The following is a 25,791-nucleotide window of genomic DNA, read 5'->3' on the forward strand; positions in this document are numbered from 1 at the left end:
CTTGAATCACAGCCAGATGAATAGAAAAACCCTGTATGTTTATTTTTCATACTTCCTTCCCAGATCTAAAGTTCACCTGACTGATACAAGGAAAGATGGGGGAAATATTAAATTAGGTTCTGTCATAAAAATAGATTAAAACATAATGCATAAATTATGTATAAAAACCTTAAAGCTACCAATAAATGTAGCTGAGTTAAATGTAAACACTTCCTTATTTCAATCAGCTGTAAAAATGCATTAGAGAAACCATGATTCCTTTTTGTAAATCTATATTGTACAAAATGCCATCCTTTGTTTTGTGGGATGAAGGGGAAAGGGGAATACAATCCTTACTTTACATAGATTTTTTAAAAAAATGTACATATATATATATACATATATATATATATATATATACACACACACACACACACATATATATATATATATATATATATATATATATATATATATATACACATACACATATACATACACGCATATTTCCCATAGAGTGATGACCTGAAATGCAAGTCTGCCACGATGAAAGTCACATAGCTTTTAGCAAATACTTTCCAAAAATTAGGCAGAGACTAATCTTGAACACAAGACAATCCATAGAAATTATAGGGTCCACTCTCTCTCCTTTATATCATAAATTCACTTGTACTATGATTACACAATGACATAGTGAATGAATAATGTAGTAAAGATCCCAAAAATTAATGTTCAAACTTATTTCATTGAATTGCTTTTTTGGAGAGTTGGCACATAAACATAACCTAAAGACCAAATCAATTTTATGAATACAATGGTTCCTGAAGAAATTTTTAATTTGAAAAGTTAATGTGGATTATTGGTTTGTAGGTTATACTATAGGAATACTGGTCAAATCACTCAGTTTTTGCTTTTTTAAAAAGTGTTGGGGTTGAGGGAAGCTTCTGAAGCTAACATCTTTGTTCCCCAGATCCCTAAGATTTTGTCATCTTAACATGACTATGTGTAAGCAGAACTCTGCCATTGCATTATATAGGTCAAATCCCATCATAATTAAATGTATCTATACTTCTCTCCTATCCCCCAAATATTTCCAAAGTTTCAACCAGTAGGATATTTTTTTAAAAATCAAGATAGTTCCTTGAATTACACTATAATGGGATTTGACCTGTATTAAAATGATTGATGATTCAAATTGTGTGCTTTCCAGCTATGCCACAAAGCAAATAATGAGGTAGGTACAAATGTAATTAGCTTTTCTACTGCTGCGTGACAACTGAAACTTTTATAAAATGATTTTAATTTCTTAAGGAGGAAAAAAAAATCACTACCACTGAAAGTTTGACAGTATTCACCTAAATGATCTATAAGACCTTATGTCACTCAAGAGACCAAATAGAAAACAAATTATTCATTTTAGAGAACAATTCTGATTTGTTTTCTGAATTCATTATAAGAATTTGGGACACATTCTTAAAACTGGTAATATAGCAGAATGCCTTGCATATAATAGGTGCTTAATAAATGTGCTGAATTTAAGTGGTCCAAGAGAAAGAGACTTCATCCAAGTCAATTTACATGGTTTTCATTATTTTGTAGATATAATTCTTCTAAAACAGTGACTTCATATACTTTAACATTTTAGATCCTTCAAAATTCTTTGAAATAAGACCCTGGATTGTTAGGATGAAAGTTTGAATGGCTTGAGTTGGTAAATGTTCATTAATGCCATGAGGAATCTCATCATTATGTATAACTTGAAAATAATAATTTTTAAATGATTTTTAGACTTACCATAAGTCTCGAGTCTCTTGCACTAATTTTTGAATTATATCTTACTGAAATAATGGCATTAGGGCATTTCCATTAAAACCACTCAAAACTAATTTTAAAGCATTAGTTTATATATATATATATATATATATATATGTACTTGAAAAAGAAATATTTAGTTGTTCACTTGTCGGATAAAAACAACAGAACAAATGGAGTTGTTATTTTGCAGCATACTATATATAGTGTTAAGTACAGTGTCTTATAAAAAATTACATTTTGTTTTAAAAAGGAGGCAGCAAGAAGCAGCAAGATAAACACTTGTTAGTCAGCAGGCTATCATGGCACTTCTGCATGCCTTAAAGTTCTTAATGGTACACATGTTTTAAAGAGGCAAACAATGCATCTGGACTATGAAGCACACATAAATATGCCGTTGAAATTTAGCTCTTGTTTTTGGTTACTAGGTGCCATCAAACCAACATTAGGGACAAGAAAATTCAAATGTTCCAACTATGCAGATAACAATTTGGTATTTTCTAATAATTTCATTAATTCCAGACCAATTTTACATGCCTAAAAAGGATCACAATCTAATGTTGACAGTGACTTACAAGACAAAGAATCACCAACACTTTTGAATTAATATTTTGAGGAGGAAGAGGTACTTTGTTACGAGCACAGCTATGTTTCATTTAGCTTCTATTTATATTCCACACACCTAAAACTAACTATTCCTTTGGATTCCAGCAATTTCGGAAATATTTTAGATGGAAATGAGAATTACTAATGGAATGGAAATTCCTTGAGGAGATGGGTGGTTTCATTTTTGTCTTCACATGTCCAGTGCCTAAACACACTACCTGGAGTGAAAATAGTAGGCACTTCATAAACTGTTTGTTGAATTACACTCAATACTCAGTAACTGGAAACAAGGGTGTCAGTGGAGAGTTTGGACTCTCTTCAGGCAAGGCAAGTGAGTGCAGACAGTCTGCCAGAAGACAAGCAGAGGGGCCCAGACGCCAAAGTCAGGTTTGGTATTTTGTGAGCATCCTATCTCTTCTTCAACACTTTAGCTGTTTTACTGATCAGAAAACAGGGCAGAGACAAAGTTTCATTATGGGAAAATGCTTCACCATTGAAAAAAGAGAAGGTATTTTGAGATTATGGCCACTATAAATTCTTGTCTCCTTATCCTCATACATACCTCGATGGAATTGATCTGAGTATGGATTTTCTTTAAAATCTACAATATTATAAGTGATTAGCTGCATACAAATTGAAGTTTCTATGCCATGCAAGTAAACAAGCTAGAAATGAGCACAAGTTATACTTGATAACAGTGAGAATGACAAAATTATGTGGGGAGGGTAGGGGAGGGGAATCCCTTACCTTCTTCTCCTCTAAAGCTAATCCTAGTATGTAATCTCTGGAGTTACTATTTTTTAAAATAGAATTTGCAAACGGTCTCTAATAGACTAGTCAGATTTTCGTACTGTATTTCTGCAGCATTTGTTAAAACACAATTGATGGTTTCTGAAATTCTAGGTATAGCTCTTAATATGAAAGCCTTCTTTACTTAGTGGAAACAAAGTTATTTATCTGACACAAAATTCCTTTAACATCAGAATCTGCTGTTTTTTTTCCTTGGATACCTTAATATCGTGTCAACATCAGCTTCTTCTTATATAAAGGATGATTAAGTGGCAATTATTACACATTTAAAATTTTCTAAATATAAAATAAGAAGTTCCATAAAGTGTCTACTGGGGGAAAAAAGACTGAATAAATTAGTAATTAATAACCTTGAACAGAACTATATTTTGAGTGAATTTCTTAATTTCTAATTTGTTGGACCATCCAATATTCCAATTCTAATGCAATGTAAAAATATGATTTTAAAAAACAGGAGACACTTTTGCTTTCCCAACATACACAATCAGCACCTGACTGAAAGCATGATAATACTGAGTTACTGTAATCAGTCATGCAATGGCAAAGAAATGGAATCCAGGTTTCACAAGAGCCCAAGTTCACCCGGCTGAACAAACCAAATCAAGCACTGGTTCCATCCTCTTCAATAACCCGATTCATGCTGGTCCCATGGGTGATGTGAGTCATGGGGTTATTGGTGAGATCTCTCACGCTGCTATGCCGTGATTGCTCGTTGAGCCGGTGAGAACTGCTGTGTCTGGAGTGATCAGTTAGACGTGACATACTGCCGTGAGGGAGTCTCTCCTCCATCCCTCTGTAACTGCAAGGTGTGTACCTGACACAGGAAAGTGCAGTTTGAGGAAGGCAACAGAACACCAGTGGAAAATAACATTATTATTGTACATGGAAATGATAAAGGTGTCAACTCTTGATGATTAGCTCTAATGGCAGAAATAACGGTTTTTTAAAAAGATAATTCCCTGAGCTGGTTCAGGTCCTTTGCTCTACCCCCTTGATGACACAAGACACTACTCTGCCACTAGTGGTGTAGCATGGCATTCAGCCAGGGAACTCTTCCTCCTCCCTTCAATTCTTGGTTTCTCTGCATCCTTCAAGTCTCAGCTAAAGTCCCGCCTTCTACAAGAAGCCTTTTACAGTCCTCTTTAATCTTAGTGCCTTCCCTCTGAGACACCCCCAATTTAGCCTGCATAAAAACAAAATGTATGTTGTCTCCCTCCCACCCCCATCCCAATGTAGACTATGAGCTTTTTGAGAATAGGTTCTGATTTTTGCCTTTCTTTCACAGTGCCTGGTACATAATAGGTACTTAATAAATGCTAGTTGACTGACTGACAAGGATAGTCTTTCATGACCATATGTGAACATGTAGTGCTGGAAAAGAAGGCCCACTGTGGGGAAAATTTTTTTTGTGAGAGAATGAGGAAGCTTTTGTGCAAACAGCATCTTTTCTCCAGGTGCCCCAGTCAATAGCTGGACTTACTTACGTGTCACTTGAAAGAAAACTCCACATGCAAAAACCCATAATCCTTTACCCTGCCCAAGTCCCAACTTTCTTTTCTTCTCTTTTTTTAACTAGGCAATGGGGTTTAAGTGACTTGCCCAGTGTCACACAGCTAGTTAAGTGTTATGTGTCTGAATCTGGATTTGAACTCAGGTCCTCCTGAATCCAGGGCCGGTGCTCAATCCACTGCTCCACCTAGCTGCGCCCCCCCTCAGCTTTCTAAGTAAATGACAACTGTATTGCTACACACTGATAGTCAACATACTTCTTCCTCCTCCTCCTCTTACTGTGGCTACATTTTCCCCCGTTATAGTCCCAGACTCTGCAAGTCAGATGAAGAACTAGGCTAAGGGGGCAGCTAGGTGGCGCAGTGGATAGAGTACCGACTCTGGATTCAGGAGGACCTGAGTTCAAATCCAGCCTCAGACACATAACACTCACTAGCTGTGTGACTCTGGGCAAGTCATTTAACCCCAACTGCCTCACCCTGCCCCCCCCAAAAAAGAACTGGGCTAAGGATACTTCTACGCTTCCATGTTTCTCTGCCATGGGAGGGGAAAACAAAACAAAAAACAAAACAAAAAGCAACACCAAATAAAACTAGCTCCAAACCTGTTGGGAAATACAACAGCTGACTTAGCTTCTAAAAACTATATACAAGGTTGATAAAAATCAATTTTAAAAATGAAAACAACTAGATTTAAAACAGATTTTGAAGTTTTAAAATATATTAAGATTTTTTAAAGACAAAGGAAAAGTTAAAAACTTTTATAAAGATATTTAATTTAATATAACTATAACCTTAAAAGAAATACATAGACTAGGGATTATAACCATAAATTATATAGCATTTTATAAAGAGGTTAGTCAAAGAAGGCCAGGCATTATTCCAACTCAATTTCTTTCTTTCTTTTTTTTTTTTGCTTCTACTCAATTTCTTATAAATCTTCTCAGTACTTGACATAAAGGTTAATCCTCAATTATTGAAGATTTAAATGTTGGTTATGTTATAGATATCCAGCAATCATTATCTATAATACTAATACTACATATACATACACATATATGTATATAAATTTCATTGCTAAAGGTGCCATTAAAGAAATGCTTACTGAGTCATGACAATGAACTGATAGCCATCATGAAGTGCTTAGATTTATTCAACAAACACTTACAGAATAACTATGTGCCAAGCAATAATAGTTACGTTATTAGATATCACATTAGGTTTTCATACTCCACCTCCCAGATTAGTACTTCTGGGTCATTTCAAAATATTTCAATTCCTAAAGTGTTTTGTTGATAAATTAGTTTGGGAAATGCTGAGTTAAATAATAGCCCAATGTTTTAAGTTTTTTATTTTGACCTAGATGGAAGACAATTTAATTTTTTAAAAAACTGTATTTCACATGTATAATTAACATATTTAAAGATAAACATTGTTCATTTTAAAATATGACTGTTTTAAGAAAATTATAGCATTTGTTATTGGGGGAAAGTTCTAGAACACATAAACTTACTGTTGTAGCTAAATAAAACAAATTTTAAATATTTGTTTGTTAATTTGACAACTGTACTAATAGTAGAAAATGGAAAAAATAGTCCCCCAAATATTCATGATTTACCTGTTGAACTGAAGATGTTTCACTTCCCAAAGTCTTTCCAAGAAACCAAAATCATTTGGTTTCCTCATACAATTGGGAAATTCAGCTTTAAAAAATGAAAGTAAATCACTACTTTAAAATATGTGGTGTGCATTTTCTAAAAGTGAAACTTCAGCTAGCTCTGAGGTGCAAATCAGGTTATCTAAAATTATATGTCTGTGTGTATATACATGTATATGCAAGTGTATACATGCATATATAGTATATATATATATACATTTTCTAGAAATACATGTGTATATGTTTAGAAATATATATGTGCATTTTTATTAAAAATTATTACTTTTTTCTTATTAATAATTTACATCAATCAAAGCATGGCTGAAATCACACAAATCCTCCCAAACCATGCAAAATCTACAATGTAGCTACTCCATCTGAAAATAACCATGAATTAATGCACAAATGCACAGAAAAATCAATCTAATTACAATAAAAACTTGATGATCTATGTGTGAATTAGGGAATTAATATATTATCTTCCTAACCACAACAGAAGTTTTTGGAGGACAGGGACCATATCTTTTTTGTCTCTTCACTAGCACCTAACACAGTAGTATAGTAGGTTCTGCACAATTACTTGTGAATGAATTAATGAATAAAAGTGGTAGTAGTGCTAGTGGTGGTGGTATTCAACAATATTAATGTTGTAGAAAGGTCAAGGAGGATCAGGATTGAGATCTGTTATGAAAGAAGTTATTGGTGATTTTTTTAGTATAGTTAATTAGAGCAGAAGGAACAGAAACCAGATTAAGAGAGATTATAGGAGAGATTAAGGAGTAAATGGGTAATGAGGTTATAGAGGAGATCATTAAATTTTGTATGAGGTCATCTATGTAAAGTACTTGAAAGAGTTATTTAAAAAACCAGCTATTACTCTTTGAGAAATATGCCAGTAAGAGGGAAGAAAGGAATATGATTGCAATTACGAGTGATCAATTGAAATGTTATTTATTTTGAATCCATATGGGAAAATTGAGTATGTCTCAAAGGCAGGAAAATGCCTACTGAGAGTGAAAGACGCTAGAAAAGAAGAGGTTAGTACGTGGGCAGCAAAGTCCCTCAGGAAAAGGGAGAGCATGAGATAATGATAACAGCTGGAGTGGGTTGCTATGAAGAGGAGGAAGGATGCCACTTCTGAGACTAGCGAAAGGAGATAGTAGAGAGAAGTGAACAAACATATCAATATTTTAAAGATGAAGGACCTCTCATTGGAGAGCAGAAAGTTCTTTGTTACAGTCAGTAAAACCAACTTCGTTTCAACCTCAATGACTTAGAAACCTTGAAATAATTTTTGACTCTTCCTTGTTTCAGCTGCTATCTCCAATCTGTCACCAAATCTAGTCTTAGCTTCCTCTAAAATGACGTTCTGATCAGCTACTTGTCATCTGTTGCCATTGCTACTACAGCATTTCAGGCCCTTACCACTTCCTGTGCAGACTGTTATGAGCCTTCTGGCTGATTTCCCTGTCTTAATCTCTGCCTCTTCTAATCAGTCCTGTCAGACTGATTTTCCTTGTTCAAGATTCCACTGCTTACTGCATTAAATCCAGTCAACTTTAGGCTCCACCCTACCAATCTAGACATATTTTTCACTATTAACCAATAGTCATCTTTTGCCCCAGACAAGTCCATTTCCTCACTGTTATCCTTACACAGCACACTCAGTCTTGCTTTCCTTGGTTCAGATCTCCCCACCTGCAATGCCTTCCTCATTTCTCTCTGCTTATCCAAAGGCCTTTGCCAACTATTCTAGCTCACAATGATTTCTCCCTTCTTTGAACACACAGTCAGCACCAGTTTAACTTGAATTGTTTTGTAACGATCTTATAGTATTAGCCTTGTCTTTCCAATTAGATTATAAACTTGAAAATTTTTCTTATCTACCTCCCAGTGTTTAACAAAGTGCTAGATATGAGAGGCAGTAAGGTGGCACAGTGAATAGAGTGCTGGGCCTGGAATCAGGAAGATTCATCATCCCGAGTTCAAATCTGACACCAGATACTCACTAGCTGTGTGACCCTGGACAAGTCACTTGTTCCTCATCTGTAAAACAAGATGGAGAAGGAAATGGCAAACTACTATAGTATCTTTGCCAAGAAAACCCCAAATGGGGTCACAAAGAGTCAGACATGACTGAAAATGACTGACACACGAGACATGAAGCACAAAGTCAATAAATACTTGAATAATTTGATGTTCCAGTGGCACAGTCAAAGGAAGATATTTCTAAGTGATCTACATTTGTACTGCATTGTATTCATATATGTACATTACAGATGCACATCTGATTATATATGCATTCTGTAAGGACATGTCCACTACTGTCTTCATTTATCTCTCTGTGTCAATGCATATACTTATTATTCGTAGCTGTGGACAAGTATACAGAGTCAATGCCTTGAACATGGCCAAGTAATGGCCAATACCTCCTTTAAATCTGGACAGTCGAGAATCTGGCTAGGAGGTAGTCTTTTCTTTTCTGTGCCTTGAAATTAATGAAATATATGAAACCATTTAAATCACTTACCTGCCATCACGAGACCTGTGGAGACTGCCGTGGTAGCTGCTCACTTTGCTGTGGACACTCCCCGCTTTGCTCCTCTGATCATCCACCATAGCCAGCTGGGTAGAAGACGCATGTGTGGATGTTCCCTGGGTAGAGGTTCCTCTTGATTTTCGAATAATAGGAGTATTGGGATCTCTCAAAAGGGACTGGGCAAAATCAGGTTCCTGAAGGACTTGGCGACTCTCATTTACCATCCTAGAGGGGGGAAAGGGAACAAGTATTTATTATGTACCTACTATGGGCCAGGCACTAGGCTAAGCACTTTACATCTTATGACAACCCTGTGAGATAGGTGCTCTTACAATCCCCAATTTTATAGTTAAGGAAACTGAGACAGACAGAGGTGATGTGCCCAGAGTCACACAGCTGTGTGTCTAAAGAGGGATCTGAATTTAAATCTTCCTAACACCAGGCTCAACACTCCATCCACTGCACCACCTTGCTGCCATTATGAATACATGCCAAATAGATGAACCAGCCAGGTTTATGTGCATTATGAGGTCTGTGAGGTTAATTATTAGCTCTAAAGGATGAATTTAAAAGAGAGAGACATTTTAGGATAAGATAACCAAGATCCAATTCTATCTAGTTTCATCCAAAGGGTATACTGGAAAGACAAATGGTTTGGGAATCAGGAAACCACAGTTCTGGTTCCAGTTCTGTCAATAACTAGCTGTGTGATCTTAAAGAAATCAATCTCTTCAAAGCAAAGTCGCTTCATATATAAGACAAATGTATTAAACTCCAGAAATGACATCTAAGGCCTCTCCTGCCTCTTGACATTGTTACTTTGTACTAGGGATTTAATATTTTTTAACCTTAATTCCTTTACCTGCAAAATTAGAATAATAATACATGTCTGTATATGACTTAGACAGTAGTCAAGCTCAAATTTAATTTAATTTATTTATAAAAGATTTTATTCTCATTTGAAAAGCACAAAAAGCTATATAAATTAACCCAGAGTTTTCAGTATAACTGGCCTTTCCTTCAATATCCTAAGTGAAGTTTCATTACATAGGTTGTCCTAAATGTCTTAGTGCAGTGTAAAGTTTTCATAAGCTTAAATATTAAATTAAGTTCATTTTTTAACCCCCTGTTTCAGAACATGATTTTCCACCCTTGTCATTTAGTTCTTTTATGAGGATTTCGTTGGTGAAGAGTTCAGACCTTTGATTTTATCTGAGGAAAGACTTCCCATAGTGGAGATTCCTTCTATCAATGCTGACAGGAAACTTATCTTTAACAGAGTTGCAAAGGGCAATAAGAAGTAAAGTGATTTTTGTCCATAGTCATCACAGGCAGTACCCAAACCCAGGTCTTCTTGATTTCAAGGCTGTCCCTCTCTCCACTATGCCTCCCTACCTTTCTAAGTAAGTTAGAATGACATATTGAACAGCAGGCAGGGTAAAGAATTTTGTCAGACTGCTGGGATTTCTGTTATCTGCAGAGTGTAAGTATTCAATTTGTTTTTTTTTTAATGAAAACATACTGCGTGTCAATCATAATTAGTGGTTCCTGGCAAAATTATACCTTGTTTGCCTGCTTCCTCAAAATTAAAATGCATCAATATAAGCAACAAAGCAGAATTACTGAAAACTTTATTTTCTTTTTTTAAAAAATGCTAGTTTTTAAGACTTACTCCTTTTTCCTGCGTCCATGAAAAAAGCTGGCCCATTCAAAGCATGTCTTTTTGCTTCCAACCCAAAAAATGGAGGGAATACCAACTATGAGAGCCATTAAATATTTCATCAGAAACAGAATTAGGTCTGGTCGACTCATCTGAGTTACCTACAGGTAGTGAAAGAAAAAATGTAATTTACACATTAAAGTTCTTTCATTTGGCTTAAACTAACTAATATGTTCTAGATGTACCTTACTTTTATGCAATAGAAAACTGTGTAAATCAAATAATATTTTGAGAGAATAAAGTGAATTTGTTTTTATAGTAATCATTTAGGTCTTTTGTAAAATGATAATCTTTTTAATAACTTTTCTTAAAATGAAATATATCTGTATAAACATTTCTTGATATGGAATCTGTAAGTTTCTATAAACTTGATTTTAAAATGAAATTTTATATCTCAAAATTCCACTGTTTGATTTTCATATAAAATGAGTTATGTTCCTATAGAAGAAGTTTTGGACTCAAGATTTTAAATAAAAGAACACTTACATACATAATTAACCAAGAAGTATTTATTCAGTTTCTATGATTTGTATTATATAGCTAGGTACCGTGACAGGAGTCCTATCGTTATGAAGTACACTATCAAGCATTATAATGCACATTAAACAATCACAGTGCTGAACTACATAGCCTTGACTATAAATATAATCAGTGTCCAGGGAAGGGAGAGACCACAGGATCTTAGATCTAGAGCTAGAAATGATCTCAGAGGCCAGCTAGTTCATTAACCCCCTAATTTTGTAGATGTCAGTGGTCTACAGTACTTGTAAAGTCTTCTTGGTGGATGTAGGATTTGAGCACAGTTCTTGTGCGTTTTCTTCTAGGATTCTGCTTAAATAATCTGTTCCAGTGACTTTTTTTTCTATTTGTTATTTTATCACAAAAATTCCAATTATGACCTTTCAAATCACCAAAATGCCTGACAGCTTAAACTATCTCTCCCAAACCACCCCCACAGCAAAGAAAGTCCTAGAAATGTTTGTGGGGTTCTTTTAATGCAGTCTTAAACATAATGTTTCATCAAAACTATAAAGCATCTTATTGGAGCACATCAAAGGTATTTAAACAGCTCCAAATGTCTTCCAAACATACGTCTTATAAATGTATTTTGCGTACAAATTCTACTAATTCTGTACAACTTCCAATGATACTTCCCCAATGACACAACTTGTAATCACTCATCTGCAATTGTGAACAACTGTAGAATTTTTTTTTCTCTCCAGTCACATTGTGATATTTAGTTTCCTGGTTTTGCTTCCTTACTTCACTCTGGTTTTTTTTTTTTTTTGGTTTGTTTGCTTGGGGGTTTTTTTTTTGTTGTTGTTATGTTTTGTTTTGTTTTTTAGGCAACAGGGGTTAAGTGACTTGCCCAGGGTCACACAGCTAGTAAGTGTCAAGTATTTGGTGTGAGACCGGATTTGAACTCAGGTCCTCCTGACTTCAGGGCCAGCGCCCTATCCACTGCGCCACCTAGCTGCCCCTAGAATTTTCTTTAATATTTTCTTGGAAAAATACCAAATAAAAGGATTTTTTCTGTTAACCAATAGTGGATATAGTGCTCTCCCCCAAAGGCTTTCTTAATTTTTCAAGTAATCCGCATATTTTTTCGCTTTTGTGATGGAAATTTTTAATACATAATGAATACTATTTGGAATCTAAATTGATCTTTCTCTCTAATGAAACACACACAGTAGGGATATGTATACATTGACACTTTACACACACAAATGTGAATTCACCAATTCCAAGCTTACAAAGTAGGTTTTTGAGAATCCCTATTTCTAAACTACACAAAAGAGAAGACCAGAGTTTCAGGAAAACACTTTGCAGGACCAGCTCCCCTCCAATTACATTTAATGTAATAAATTGCTCATTTACTTTATCATTGGAATTTTCCCCCAGCTCTCATTTTTTATTCTGTGAATGTCTGTTTTTGACATATGCATCTTGTAAGCAATAGACTGCAGAGTTTTATTTTTTTATTTTATTACAATCCATTCACATTTAAAGTAATGAAAATTAGGCTTACATTTTCCTCCATTTTCCTCTAATATTGGTTTGCTTTTTACCCCCCAAATTAGAATTGCTTTATTCTTCTGTAAACAGAGTACTTTGTCTCTTTGGTTATTTTAGCCTTACCTAGTTTAAGGCAACCTTATTTCCAGTGGCTCTTTTCCTTTCACCCAACCTTTTTGTTACCTCTTTTCCTAACTTTGGAATTTTGCTTAACTTATTAGTTCTTTTTCTTTCTTCCTTTTATCTACTTGTTTATTTCTCTCCCCTTTCAGGTAAGTGGTCAAGTAAAATCCCCTTTCTCCTCTTCCCCTTCAACATGTTTTGATAATTTTTTGTTGATAATTTTTAAAATTTTATTTTCTGCATGTCTTTCTAAAAAGAATTTCTTTTGCTCATTACTTATCTTCTCCTTCTATCCCAGACTTTTATTCTTTGATTCATGGCCCTTGTACTTATTTTTTCCTTTATTAGTCTTGATATTTCTCCTGGAATTAAAAGCTTCTATGACACCTATTTTGAGTTTCCTCTTCTAACTATTTTCCACGTGACAGCTTTATAGATATTGCCCTTAGTCACTGCCGGTGACAGAGAAGATACTGCTCGATGGTGGGAATTTTCCTATGTCTCTGGTTGTGCAGTTCATTAATAATTTTTTTCTTCCCACGGTCACTTTCCCCTCATTTGCCATGAATCTCCTCCCTATTTCCTTACCTTCTCACTCTTCTGGGCGTCACATAACACCTAGAGCTCTTATTCTCATTCTCCTCAGATAAGATGAGTGGTCTCACCAAATCCCTGCAGATTACACCCATTGTTAAGTCTCCATATACACTATCTCTCTACCTCCATGGGAGCATTAATCAATGGTACTCCCTCTGACCAATACAACAAAATTTCTCCCTTTCTTTCCTTGTTCTAGTCCCTCCTTCTGCCTCTTTGTCCATTCTCCTAAAGGTTCTCTTCTTCCTGAGAATAAAGGAGTTATTTTCCCTTCATTGTTAACCTATAACTTGATTAAAGTATATCAATTTTTTTTCTTCTCCTCCCTTCTTTTATGCACTCTCCCATTCTTTAATTTAGTGTCACAAAAAACAATGATTAACCTATAGGTAGGGTCTTTGTGAGGTTTAGTCCATGATATGTGAGTCCTGTTTCTCTACCATCACTTCTACTTGCTTTCTGCTATCACTTTTATCTCCTTACATATTTTTAGAAAGAAATATCTTAATGGTCTCTCTGCTGTTATTGTCCTTGGTTGCTACATTTGTCTACTTCTCTTGTATTTCCGTTGTTTGGGATGTTTGAGAAGCAAGTCATTTGTTCAGATCTTGGTTTTCTAAGAAATGTTTCAAAACACTTCTGTTTTATTGCAATCCATCTTTATTTCATTTATGGTTAAGATCAAGTTTATAGGGCATGTCACCTTGGGTAGTAGTATCTTAAGCTCTTTTGCTCTTTAGATCACATTATTCTATTCCCTCCTACAGCTGCTGGTAGGTACAGAATAGCACTGGATTATTTTAATTTCCCTACCATCGTATCTGAAGGTTTTTCTCCTGGTCACTTGTGGAATGTGTTGTTCATACGTGGAATTGTTAAATTTACTCATTATATGTCTTGAAGTTTGCATTATAGGGTTTTTTTCCCTGGAGGAGATCTATGAATTCTTTTGATTGGTACTTTGTTCTCTGTATTCAGAACTTCTCCATAGTTTTCTTGTATGATTTCTTTTGTACTTGTGTTTAGGCTTTTTTTGACTTGGTACATTCTTTTTTTTCCCTCCACTTAATAGTATTTTATTTTTTCCAATTACATGTAAAGATAGTTTTCAACATTCACCTTTATAAGATGTTGAGTTCCAATTTTTTATCCTTCTCTCCTTTTTTTCTCCCTTCCCAAGACAGCAAGCAATCTGATATAGGTTATACATGTACAATCATATTAAACATATTTCCACATGAAAGAATAATCAGAACAAAAGGGAAAAACCACGAGAAAGAAAAAAAACAGCAAACAGTATGCTTCAATCTGCATTCAGACTCCATAGTTCTTTCTCTGGATGTGGATAGAATTTTCCATCATTAGTCTTTTGGAATAGTCTTTGATCATTGTATTGCTGAGAAGAGTGAAGTCTATCAAAGTTGGTCATCACACAACATTGCTATTATTGTGTACAATGTTCTCCTGGTTCTGCTCACTTCACTCAGCATCAGTTCAACTGATTTGGTATGTTCTTTTGGAAAACCTATGATCCTTAAGTTGTTTTTATGCATCTTGTCTTTGAGATCAATATGTTTTGCTTGTAAGAAATGTTTTTTAATGCTTTTGCTTTTTGTTTCTCTTTTTTGAGACTGCCTTTCACTTATATGTACTTATGTTCCCCATCCATTATTTCCTTATATTTCATTGGTGAGACTTGAAACTATGGATTCAACTTTTTCTATCCTGTCAATTATTTCTGCTGTGCAGGCCATAAATTCTGATTTTACAATTCTTATTTCTATTTTAAACCATTCAAGAACATCTTCCTCTGTTTCCATTCTCTCTTAGAAATCCACATAGTTCTCTGTCTCATCAGGGGTTGATTTATTTTCCTTTGTCTTTCAATCTTTGTTCACAGATGTCTAGACTATGTTAGTCGATCTGAAGGCCATACTCCCTGCTGTTATTAATATCTTCCCTGTTTCTCTATCTGGTTATGCTCAAAGTCTTTTCCCCCTTCAACCTAACATCTATGGTAATTTCAGGTTTTTTCTTTATGTTTTCCTACTGCTCTCTCTGACTCCTTCTTCTTTGATAAGTTTCCCTGAGAGATGGAGCTCAAAGTCATGTCAGCCTCCTTCCATCTGTGCAATTCACATTTCAAAGGCCTCAGTGTTCACCCCAAGTGACTCCTGGGGGGACAGAATTGGCCTCGGCTGGATGTTGGGATTTGTTCCTCAGGCTTAGTGAAGTGGTCCTTCAGCCACCCACACATGTCCTGTCTCAGAGTTCTCTGTTCCTCAGTTTTATGGCAGAGCTTTTGTTGTAGCAGAGTGTAGCCACACTGTTGTTTCAGCTAGTTTTGTTTCAACTACAAAGTTTCTGCCTTTTGATTTGCTACAGCACTGGGAGAAGGGTAAGGTGGGAGAGCTGAGTTCTGTTGTAAACCTGTGAGTCAACTTGCATGGCCTCTCCTGAAAAGGAGAGGGATACTAAGTGAGCAAGTTAGGAATCAGGTGTCAACCTTCTCTGCTGTTAGTTCATAAAATTTTTGCCTTGTTAGGGTTCTGGTTGTCCTAGACTGTGAAGGTAGCTGAAACTGCTTTATCTCTTGTGCATAATTCCTATTTTGGAGAAGTTTGAAAGATCATGAGAATTAGAGAAAATATCTAGTCCTCCATCTTGTTGGTCACATTTGCCCATTTACTCTAAATTCCCTTCTTCTGAACCTAAATAAGACCTTAGTATTTCCTGAATATCATTAGAAACTTAACCTTAAGTACCTATTTGTTTAATTTAACTCTTATTTTAAGTTGTACAATTTCTGTGATGTGCCCTTACTGCCCTCCTGCTCTCCAACCTTCTGGTGTCAGAAAAAACTCATCCAACTACATTTTAATATTTGTCATTTCACTTTCTAACAGAGCTCCTGATAACATCCCTCTGGCTATGGCAGTGATCTGAAAAGTAAATTTCAGACTTTCGGCTCACTAGTGGATGGAGCTGTTCCTGGTGCTTATGGAAACTGACTTTTTCAGGGTGTCTTAAGCAATAGTCAAAAACATTTATTAAGTGCCAACTATGTGCCAGACCCTCTGCTAAGCACTGGAGATACAAAGAAGGAAATAAGACAGTCCCTGCCCTCAAGGGGCTCACAATCTAATGGGGGAAGACTACATTAAAAAAGAAGCTGAAAAGCCTGGGGGTAGGGTGCAGAGGAAGAGTACCTAGCATGGGGCATGATAATGTCCTGAAACTAGGATGGGAAATTATCTGAGGAGATGAGCTACAGAATTGATTTCATCTTACAGAATGATGAGTTTTTAGACACCATGCAATCCAGGAGAGCAGTTGGGGTGGGAAATGATGAGCTGAATGTCCTAGGCATCCTCCTTAAATGGTGGAGGAGTTGGGAGGAGCTCTGTGATATCTACTCTTTATCCTCTCCAATCAGAGAAAGGGAGGGACTCAAGCATCTTGTGCTAATGGTGACACTTGTCCAGAGTTGATACTTCCCCTGAAGATTAGGGAACCTTAATGTACAAATGATTTTCTGCTACTTCTTCAGGTTCTTTTATTTTCACAATGGAACAGGGAGGATGAAAACCTAACCTGAGTTAAAAAAAAAAAAAAGATGAAGAAGGCTGCAGAAGGAAGTAACCAAAATACCTGACCCTTCTCTCCACACTCAATGTATGGATTTCACAAAAAACAAAGAAACGACTGGATTTACAAAATCCATTTATCTGAGGGTGGTAGAAGGGGAAGAGGAAAGAATAGCATTGGAAAACAAGGGGAGTATTCAAATCAGCACATCACTGGCAAAAGCTAGAAAACAGCAGCAGAAAAACCTGCCATTTTAGATTTGCAATAGTATTAAAAACCTAAATGTGAATGTCAAAAAGAGTCTGCCCTACACTTCTAACAAGAAAATATCAAATCCTTATAAAGAACACTGGAAATGTGCAGAAAGCCCTTGGCAGAGTGAGTCCTGCTTTCCTTGGGTGAACCCAACTACCAATGCCTGTTCCCAAACTCAACTTCTTTGGCCATAGCTTGGTGGGAGCTTTCAGTATGGCAGTAGATGAATGTGCTAAAGGGAGTTTCTCTGTAGCCTCTGAGCTACCCAGGAAGACTGCAGGTAAATCATCTTGTGAAAATCTGTTGCTAGGAAGATCACCAAAAAGAGATGCAGCCAGAAGCAGTACACTTTCCTAGGGCTTTTCATTTCACTTATGCTGATGATGAACAGAAGAAAGAGGATAGAGAAAAGGCAGCTGATGATAATGTAATAAGATTGCAGATCAAATTCAAAGTAGTAAGACCAATTCCATTCAATGTTGAATAATCAATGATGCATTTCAATTTCTTTGTTGAACCAGTAGTACTCAGAACAAGAATGAGTAGAGAAGCAATATGTGCAAGGGAATGACCAATTGGCCAACAAGATGGATTGGGAAGAGACTCACAAACATTCCCTGGATCAGGCTGAAAAGCATGTCAGTGATGATCTTTATGATATTTAAAAACAATTGAGACTTCCTCCTCCACATTTCAAATGCCAGGCAATATCCTGGAAACAGATGCCATTAACAGCTTTGCTGAACACAGAAAGAGTACCCAGAGAGCACCAAAGATGAGGTGAAACACTAGCCAGGACCAGAAATCTCCATGCAGAAAGATTCTCCAATAATTTGAGCTGTTACTGATTGAAGCAGAGACTGTGGCTCACTTTCCTGGTTATACTCTTCACACTGGGCTCTACTCTTGTCTCAGAATAGTGCTTGCCTTTCTTCAATACTACTCTCGCCTCTTCTGATGGGTCCTAGCATCCAGTTTAGAGATGGTGCAAATGACCTAGATGGAATCCTTCATTTCCCTGGAAAGGTTATCAGAAACATTTTGACACTCTCAGTCATCTCTACTTCTGCATCACTTCTGTCATCCAAACTATTAATTTCAGGGAGAAGGGGGGAAAGGGACCCACAAACTTCTCATTGTGAAGAACGTGAAAACATATAGCCTACTTGCACCCTGCTTAGATATTCTGGCCCAGACTACCCCCCATGCTCTTAGCCACCTCTATCTTTGCTCACTGAGCTACACCTCCCACACGTGGCAAGTCAGGACAGGAAGTGAGCATACTGGCAATCTGTACAAGAGAAGCAATAATTTTTTATTATAACTTGTTGGTTAATCAATCAGTAAAGACTTATTAAGCACTTACTATGTGCCAGGCACTGTGCTACATGCTGGGGATACAAAAAAAGGCAAAAGACAGTTCTTGACCTTAAGGAGCTCACAGTCTATTGATAGAGACAATGTGCAAAAAGCTATGTACAAACAAGCCACAGCAGGATAAGCTAGAGAAAATCAACAGAGGGGAAAGCCCATTTCTTTTTGTCCACTTCTAGCTGCATCTCCTATTAGTGATCTTCCTAGCAACAGACTTTTAGAAGAAAGGCTCTAGCATTAAGGGGGGGCGGTTAGGAAAGGCTTCTTGTAGGAGGTAGTATTTTAGCTGGACTTAAAGGAAGCTATGGAAGCTAAGGGATGGAGAGGAAGAGGGAGACAATTCCGGGCGTGGAAGATAACCAGTGAAAATATCTGGAGCTGAGAGATTGGATGTCTTGTGCAAGGAACAGCAATGAGGCCATAGTCACTGTATGGAAGAATAGGCTGGGTTAGGTAAAGTGTAAGAAGTTGGGGGTGGAGTAGGTTATAAAGGGTTTTGAATATCACACAGAGAATTTTACTTTTTATCCTGGAGTTAATAAGTGCCCACTGGAAGTGACTGAATAGGGCAGATGACGTGGTCAGACCTATGCTTTAGTAAGGATAATTTGAGAGCTGAATTGGAGGATGGAATGGAATGGGGAGAGACCTGAGGCAAGGAGACCAATGAAGAGGTTTTTGCTATGGTCCAGGTATGAGCTGCCGGCATCAGGGTGCTGGGAGTATCAGAGGAGAAAAGGAAGCATATAGGAGAGATGTCATAAAGACAGAATCAACATGACTTGACAACTGATTGGATATGGGGGCTCCAAGAGGGTTAGGAGTGACATCTAGGTTGTGAACTTGGGTGCCTGAAAGGATAGTGGCACCCTTAATAATAATAAACAGGTTAGGAAAAGAGGAGGATTTGGGGAGAAGGGAGTGATAATGAGCTCAATTTTGGACATGTTCAGTTTAAAATGTCTACAGGACATCTTGTTTGAGATATTTAATAGAGATGATAACTGAATCCATGGGAGGTGACAAGCTCACCAAGTGAAAGAGAACAGATGAAGAAGAGAAAAAGTCCTAAGACAGAGTCCTGTGGGATGTTATTATTATTATTATTACTCTTATTATCATTAGAAATAGTACATTAGGCCCTCCTGAATTCCTGACACCAACCTTTCCATAGGGAGTAACTTAAAAGTTCTGGACATTTGCTTCTACAGGAAAAAGTGTTTGTTTGTTTGTTTTTCCAGTGTCTAAGCAGTTACACCCTTTTGGGTCTCCTTGATTTTTTTTCCTCAGTAAAATTGAAAATTAGGAAGTTTGTTTTTATCTCAGAGAAAATTCATTAGTCTGGTCATTCTAGAATTAAGCCCACTAGCAAATGCTTGTTTACTTGACATGTATCTTAGGTAAAAATTATATCAGAAAATCTAATTTACCATCTAAATCATGTTTTGTTGGGAAGGCTCTACTTTCATCTTTACAGAGGGTGGCATTCCTTCTGAATCCTTAGAACTATTTTAAGCTTCCATGGTTACATTGTTGTTTCTAGAAGGCTGCATTTCCATTTTTTCCCCAAACTATTCAATGAGTTTGCCATAGAGGACTGTAAATTCTGCTCATCAGAGATATCTTCTGACCCAGGTTGCTTCTTTGGATCTGCTTGGACCTCATCGAACATTATTTTTGCTTGGGCACTGCATAGAACTTGAGCTGCTGTAATCTCTGCTTGTTTGATGATCTATGACCTCTGGTTGCTATTTTCATCACGTATATCCATTATCCCTGGGATATTATTCATTTGGGGCATTTCTCACCTTTGTCCTTTTTCTTGTTCTTGTTTTTCTTCAGTTCTTTAATGGGGACACATATGTATTTGTAGAAACATTTCACCTACAGTCACCCATTTCTTCTCCCATTTGTGCACTTTCCTGATATTATCTTTGGCCTGGCTCCTGGCTTCTCCTCAAACCAACCTGTCTAACATGGTTTATGGTTCTGGCTAGAAGAAAGGCAGACTGGTGGAGTTTGCTCAGATTGTCTGCTTGTCTGTCTCTCTCTCACACACATACACACACACACCCACCTTGCTGCTCCCACTCAGGGCTCAGTGCCTGTATTATAATTTTGAGACTTGTAGCATCAAATCTTTATTATCCCACTTTCCTCTTATTATTTTCCTTAATATCTTGCCTTTTTGTTCCCTCTTTATAAATTTTGCATTATTTTATATAAAAGCTATCCATTATAAAGTAATTTGGCACAGAGTTAAATCAATAGATAAACTTGGGCAGTATCATAATTTTTGCTATGTTTCTAAAGGTTATATTGGACAGGCCAAAGATGAATCAACTAAAAATTAAATGAAACAATATGTTTAGCTAAATTGCACAATAGAAAAAAAAACTGACACGAATCATCAGTGTTTCTGTATATTACTAACAAAACCCAGGAGAGAAATTCCACTCAAAATAACTGTAGAATATATAAAATACTTGGGATTTTGTCCACTAAGACATACATTAGAGTTATATTAATATAACAGAATATTCTTTTCAAACTACTAAAGTTCTAGCTTTACAGAGCTAGGAAAAATAATAAAATTAATCTGGAGAAACAAAAGGTCAAGAATCTCAAAGATATAATGAAAAAAAATGAGAAAGAAGGAGGTCTAGCAGTTCCAGATCTCAAACTATACCACAAAGAGGTAATTATCAACCTTTTTTAGTATAAATTAAAAAACAGGTTGATCAGTGGAACAGATTAGGCATACAACATTATAAAAGCAAACAAATCAAGATGCTTACTATTTGATAAAGCCAAAGATCCTACCTAGCACGAGGGTGCTAACTCTCTATTCATCAAAAACAATTGGAAAGACTAGAAAGAAGTCTAGCAGAAATTAGGTATAGACCAACACCTCAAATAATATACCAAAATAAATTCTAAATAGATACGATGAAACATAAAAGATGACATCATAAACCAATTAGCAAATCAAGGAAGAAATTACCTTTCAGATCTATGGATAGGGGAATAGTTTGTGACCAAACAAGAGATAGAGAGGATTACTGAAGGTAAAATGGACAATCTGGATTTATAAAATTTAAAAAGTTTTTGCAAAAACAAAACTAGTTCCATTGAAATTAGAAGGGAAACTGGTAACTGGGGAAAAAATTCTTTCCATCAAGTTTCCTTGATAAAGTTCCCATTTCTAAGACATATAAGGCACAGACTCCAATTTATATATAAAAAAACCATTCCCAAACAGATATCTGGTCACAGACTAGGAATAGGTACAAAGAAATCAAGAAATCTAAACTATCAACAACCATATAAACAAAAAAATGCTCCAAGTCACTAATAATCTGATGTAACCTGGCTTCCATCCTAAGCTGGGGCATTTGCATTATACATTTAATATACCTATTTCATTTTGTCCTTTTAAAGTTTAGTGATTATAAAATCCCAAGTTCATAAATACTTTAAAGCATAACATTCTTGGTTAAATGTTTAAAACGGTTTAACAGTTAAATCACTGTGGTAATCCCTCTGCTCTCAGTGCTACAAATACTGAAATATATAATGTGTTTCCTTACCTGATAGGGACATGGAATATGATATTCTCTGCAGCGTTCTTGTATCCATGTTGTTTCCCATATGCCACGGTAGGCTTGCTCATAAAAATAGCATCCAATTACAACCAACAGTGGTACAAGATACAGAATACTGAACACACCAATCCGGATCATGAACTTCACCAACTTGTCTTGATTTTCCTTTTCTAAGGGAATCTCGATGCGAACCCTGTTTAAGGATATGATACCAGCTAATAGAAGAGAAACTCCAACTACCACATACAGGCAGAGGGGAGCCAGAACAAAATATCTCAATGCATCAACATCGTAGAGGCCGACAAAACATACGCCACTGATATTGTCACCTTCAATTTTATTCATAGCTAAAAGGATGATAGTGAGAGTTCCAGGAATGCCCCATGCACTGGCATGAAAAAGTAATGCTTTCTTCTCAATAGCTTCACTCCCCCACTTTGGCACGGCTGCCAAAAACCATGTGATGGTAAGTATGACCCACCAGACACTGCCAGCCATGGTAAAGAAATAGAGCACCATGAAAAGCATAGTGCAGGCTTTATTATGAGACCCTTGCGTCACTGTGGAAGCCTTGTACTGCGCAGGGCTAGATGCATTGCAGGCTACTCGGTCCTCAAGCAAAAACCCAATGAAGAAAATTAATGACACCATCATGTAGCAGACAGCATAAAATATAATAGGCCTTTCAGGATAGCGGAATCTTGTAACATCAATTAAAAAAGTTAAAAAAGTAAACAATGTGGCAGAGAGGCAAATGATGGAAATCAATCCTATAAAATATCGAGCAAATGAAAGTTCTTCTCGTCTAAAGTACATATTTGGACAAGGAGGTGAACAATCACGAACATGAAGAAAAGAATAGCCCAGATCAGGATCAATTTTCAACTCTCGGGGACACCAGAAACCATAGTCTCTTTGAACTGCCACGGGGGCTCCTTCAGTTGGCTCTCCAGCTAAATTCAGATCTACCAGGCGAGGGTAGGGTTCATCACAATCTGGGAACCTAAGAAGTTTAAAAAAAAAGTACCTTTACTATCTTAGGTCATGCTATAGGTCTAGGTTTGCACAAGACTGTTCATTTCTTCATTAGGTACCCTGTTTACAATTAAATCAAATATGCCTTTTCCCAAAATAGCCACATTTCCCATAGTTGTGATTAACTATATCAAGGAGAATAATATGCTTTTTCAGTCAGTTTGTTTTTCCTATAAAAGTAAATTTCGTTATTAAAATGGCTAAGATAAAATCATTAATTGGCATAAAAATACTTAGAAAGGACAAAATATAAGAGCAAGGAAAGTAATGTAAAAACACGTTGAAAACTGTCAAGCACTATACATACAAGTAAGATATTCCTATTATTTGGAATAAGATTTAAAGAAATACAAGTACCCATATAGAATTAAGTACTTGATTTATTAACTATTCAGAGTCACTACTTAATTTAACCCTGATTTGTCCTTGAGGAATAACTCATTCCCCAGACTAAGTCATTCTGAATTTATGAAAACCTTCACAATATATGCATTCATGCTTTAAGAAACCTTTGCACCAAAAGCCCTTTCCAGTGGCTTCCCTACAGCTTTTGATCAGCCTTATTCGATTTAGGTTATTAACTAATGAAAAGGAAAGTCTTCTCCAGCTTCCTGATCAGCAAGACGGTCCCTCTAATTCCCTTGACTTCTTTATATCTTTCCCTATCTCATGGCAAAGTAGAAAGAGAAAAAAAAATTATATGCTAATATCATCTAGGTGATCCAACAACTCAGTTTTCCCTCCAGTCTACAGATTCTCTATCAGTGTCTTTCCCAAATTATCTGCCTATGTTTTTGTTTTGCTTTTCACTCTATGCTTTTTGATTATGCCATCCCCTCTCTTCACCCAACTCTCTCCTTTAATTAGACATAATATTAATTAATGTATATTTTATTGTATTATATTTATTACATAGCATTCCATAGTCTATTCTTAACAGCAGAAACAAATGAGTGGAATATTTCCTATGTCTTTCTCTTTATATATGTTTAAGTTGGGTTTTACTTTTGTATACGCTTTTGTGGGTTTTTTAAAATGTAATTTTGCTTAGGTGTTTGCTTTCAATGAGTTCTTAATACAAAGAAAGTTGCACTTCCAAGCTTGAATCCATTTAATGTTTTAAAACTCCAAGAAACTATTTAGGTCTTTAGAAATGGAATTATCGCTCTAAATTAATAAACACTATTTTTTCCATTCACATGATAAAAAACAACCAATGCAAATTTAAGTGATTTTCTCACCTACTACATTCCATATCTTCTGGCCAAGGAACACCAAACATTTCCATGAGTTTGGAACATTCACTGTATGCCCGTTGACATAGCCTACGACAGGGTAGTGTGACACGTCCATATTCCATACATATAGGTGCATACAGTGCACAGAGAAAAGGACGGAAATCTCGGGAACAATCCAGATTCACCATAGGGTGGAATGGCTAGAGAGAAGTTAGAAATTAAATAATTAGATGAAAACACTGCATGCTAAAGTATTTGTTTTCCATTATTAAAAAAAAACTTCTACCCTTTGTAGGTTAATTTAATAGAATCATATGTTTAAAGTTTACAGGGAGCTTGGAGATAAACTGATTCAATCCCCTCATTTTATACATTGGGAAACTGAGGTCCCGAAATGACACTTGTCAAAACGCCAGCCAGTAAACGGTAGAACTAGGATATACACCCAGGTCCTCCAATTCCACATCTGGTATTCTCTGCACTGCACCACATTCCCTTGCCTTTTGTTTTTAATTTTGTTCCTAAAAACTATGATTCTGGTTCTCAGGCTCTAAAATTCACATGAAGTAAACAAAGCTAACATTTTAACTTGATATTCAGGAAACTCAGAGGGAAAAAAATACAATGGCTGAAAAAGTTAAAACCACTCCAGAACAATCATTACAAACACCAGTATAGGCTCACATTACACAAGAAATCTGGACTTTAAAAGCTGATTGTAAACCAAATCCTATTTTTCTTCCTATCTGACATTATAATATGGAAGGTGCTCTATATCAATTACTGACTGATTTTCAGTTGGCAATGGCTATTCCCAGTCTTCTACTCTTAGATGGTCAGTCAAGTAAATCTCTAAAGCATAACACTATTCAACATTTATTGCTTCTATATTATTTTCTAATTGTCTTATATGCAAAATTGTTTCTCCAACTAGATTATAAACACTATGATTTTAAAGACTGTTCTTTTTGACTAACTCACAACATCCAACATAGCCAAGGTATCTGGTGTCAAGAAAACTGTGTTCTAACTCTCATACTGACACTTAACTGTGACAAGTCACTTGACACCACTTCGAGGCTCAGTTATCACTCTGTTTCACTATTTCATAAGGTTGCTATGTGGAAAGCCATTTGTGAACCTTAAAGAACTCAGTGTGTTATTATTATTATCATATGCTCTGAATAAATGCTTAAATGATTGATTAGAGGTATACTATAGTTAAAGAAATCCTTTGTTTCATACTTATAAGATTAAGAAGCTTTTTGTAAGGAGAATACTCTGATTTGCAAATCAGAATTACTTTGATTCCCTAAAGCAGAGGGAATG

The 25,791-nt window shown here is 36.0% G+C and overlaps 1 protein-coding gene and 1 pseudogene across 1 annotated transcript in view; both read right to left on the bottom strand.

Annotated features, from left to right (window-relative positions):
- Positions 1-1,895: 1,895 nt before the first annotated feature.
- Positions 1,896-25,791, bottom strand: part of FZD3 (frizzled class receptor 3) — a 76,387-nt gene continuing 52,491 nt past the window's right edge. Inside the window, exons 3-7 of the mRNA XM_020988725.2 lie at positions 24,466-24,662; positions 22,175-23,192; positions 10,584-10,732; positions 8,903-9,136; positions 1,896-4,021 (exon numbers count right to left, since the gene is read on the bottom strand). Coding sequence (XP_020844384.1) covers positions 3,808-4,021; positions 8,903-9,136; positions 10,584-10,732; positions 22,175-23,192; positions 24,466-24,662 — 1,812 coding nt within the window. The 3' untranslated portion in view covers positions 1,896-3,807. The remainder of the gene's footprint in view (positions 4,022-8,902; positions 9,137-10,583; positions 10,733-22,174; positions 23,193-24,465; positions 24,663-25,791) is intronic.
- On the bottom strand, positions 17,285-18,268 carry LOC110210165 (etoposide-induced protein 2.4 homolog pseudogene; annotated as a pseudogene).

This window comes from Phascolarctos cinereus, unplaced genomic scaffold, assembly GCF_003287225.1.
Source record: "Phascolarctos cinereus isolate Bilbo 61053 unplaced genomic scaffold, phaCin_HiC Scaffold_2;HRSCAF=192, whole genome shotgun sequence".
NCBI lineage: Eukaryota > Metazoa > Chordata > Mammalia > Diprotodontia > Phascolarctidae > Phascolarctos > Phascolarctos cinereus.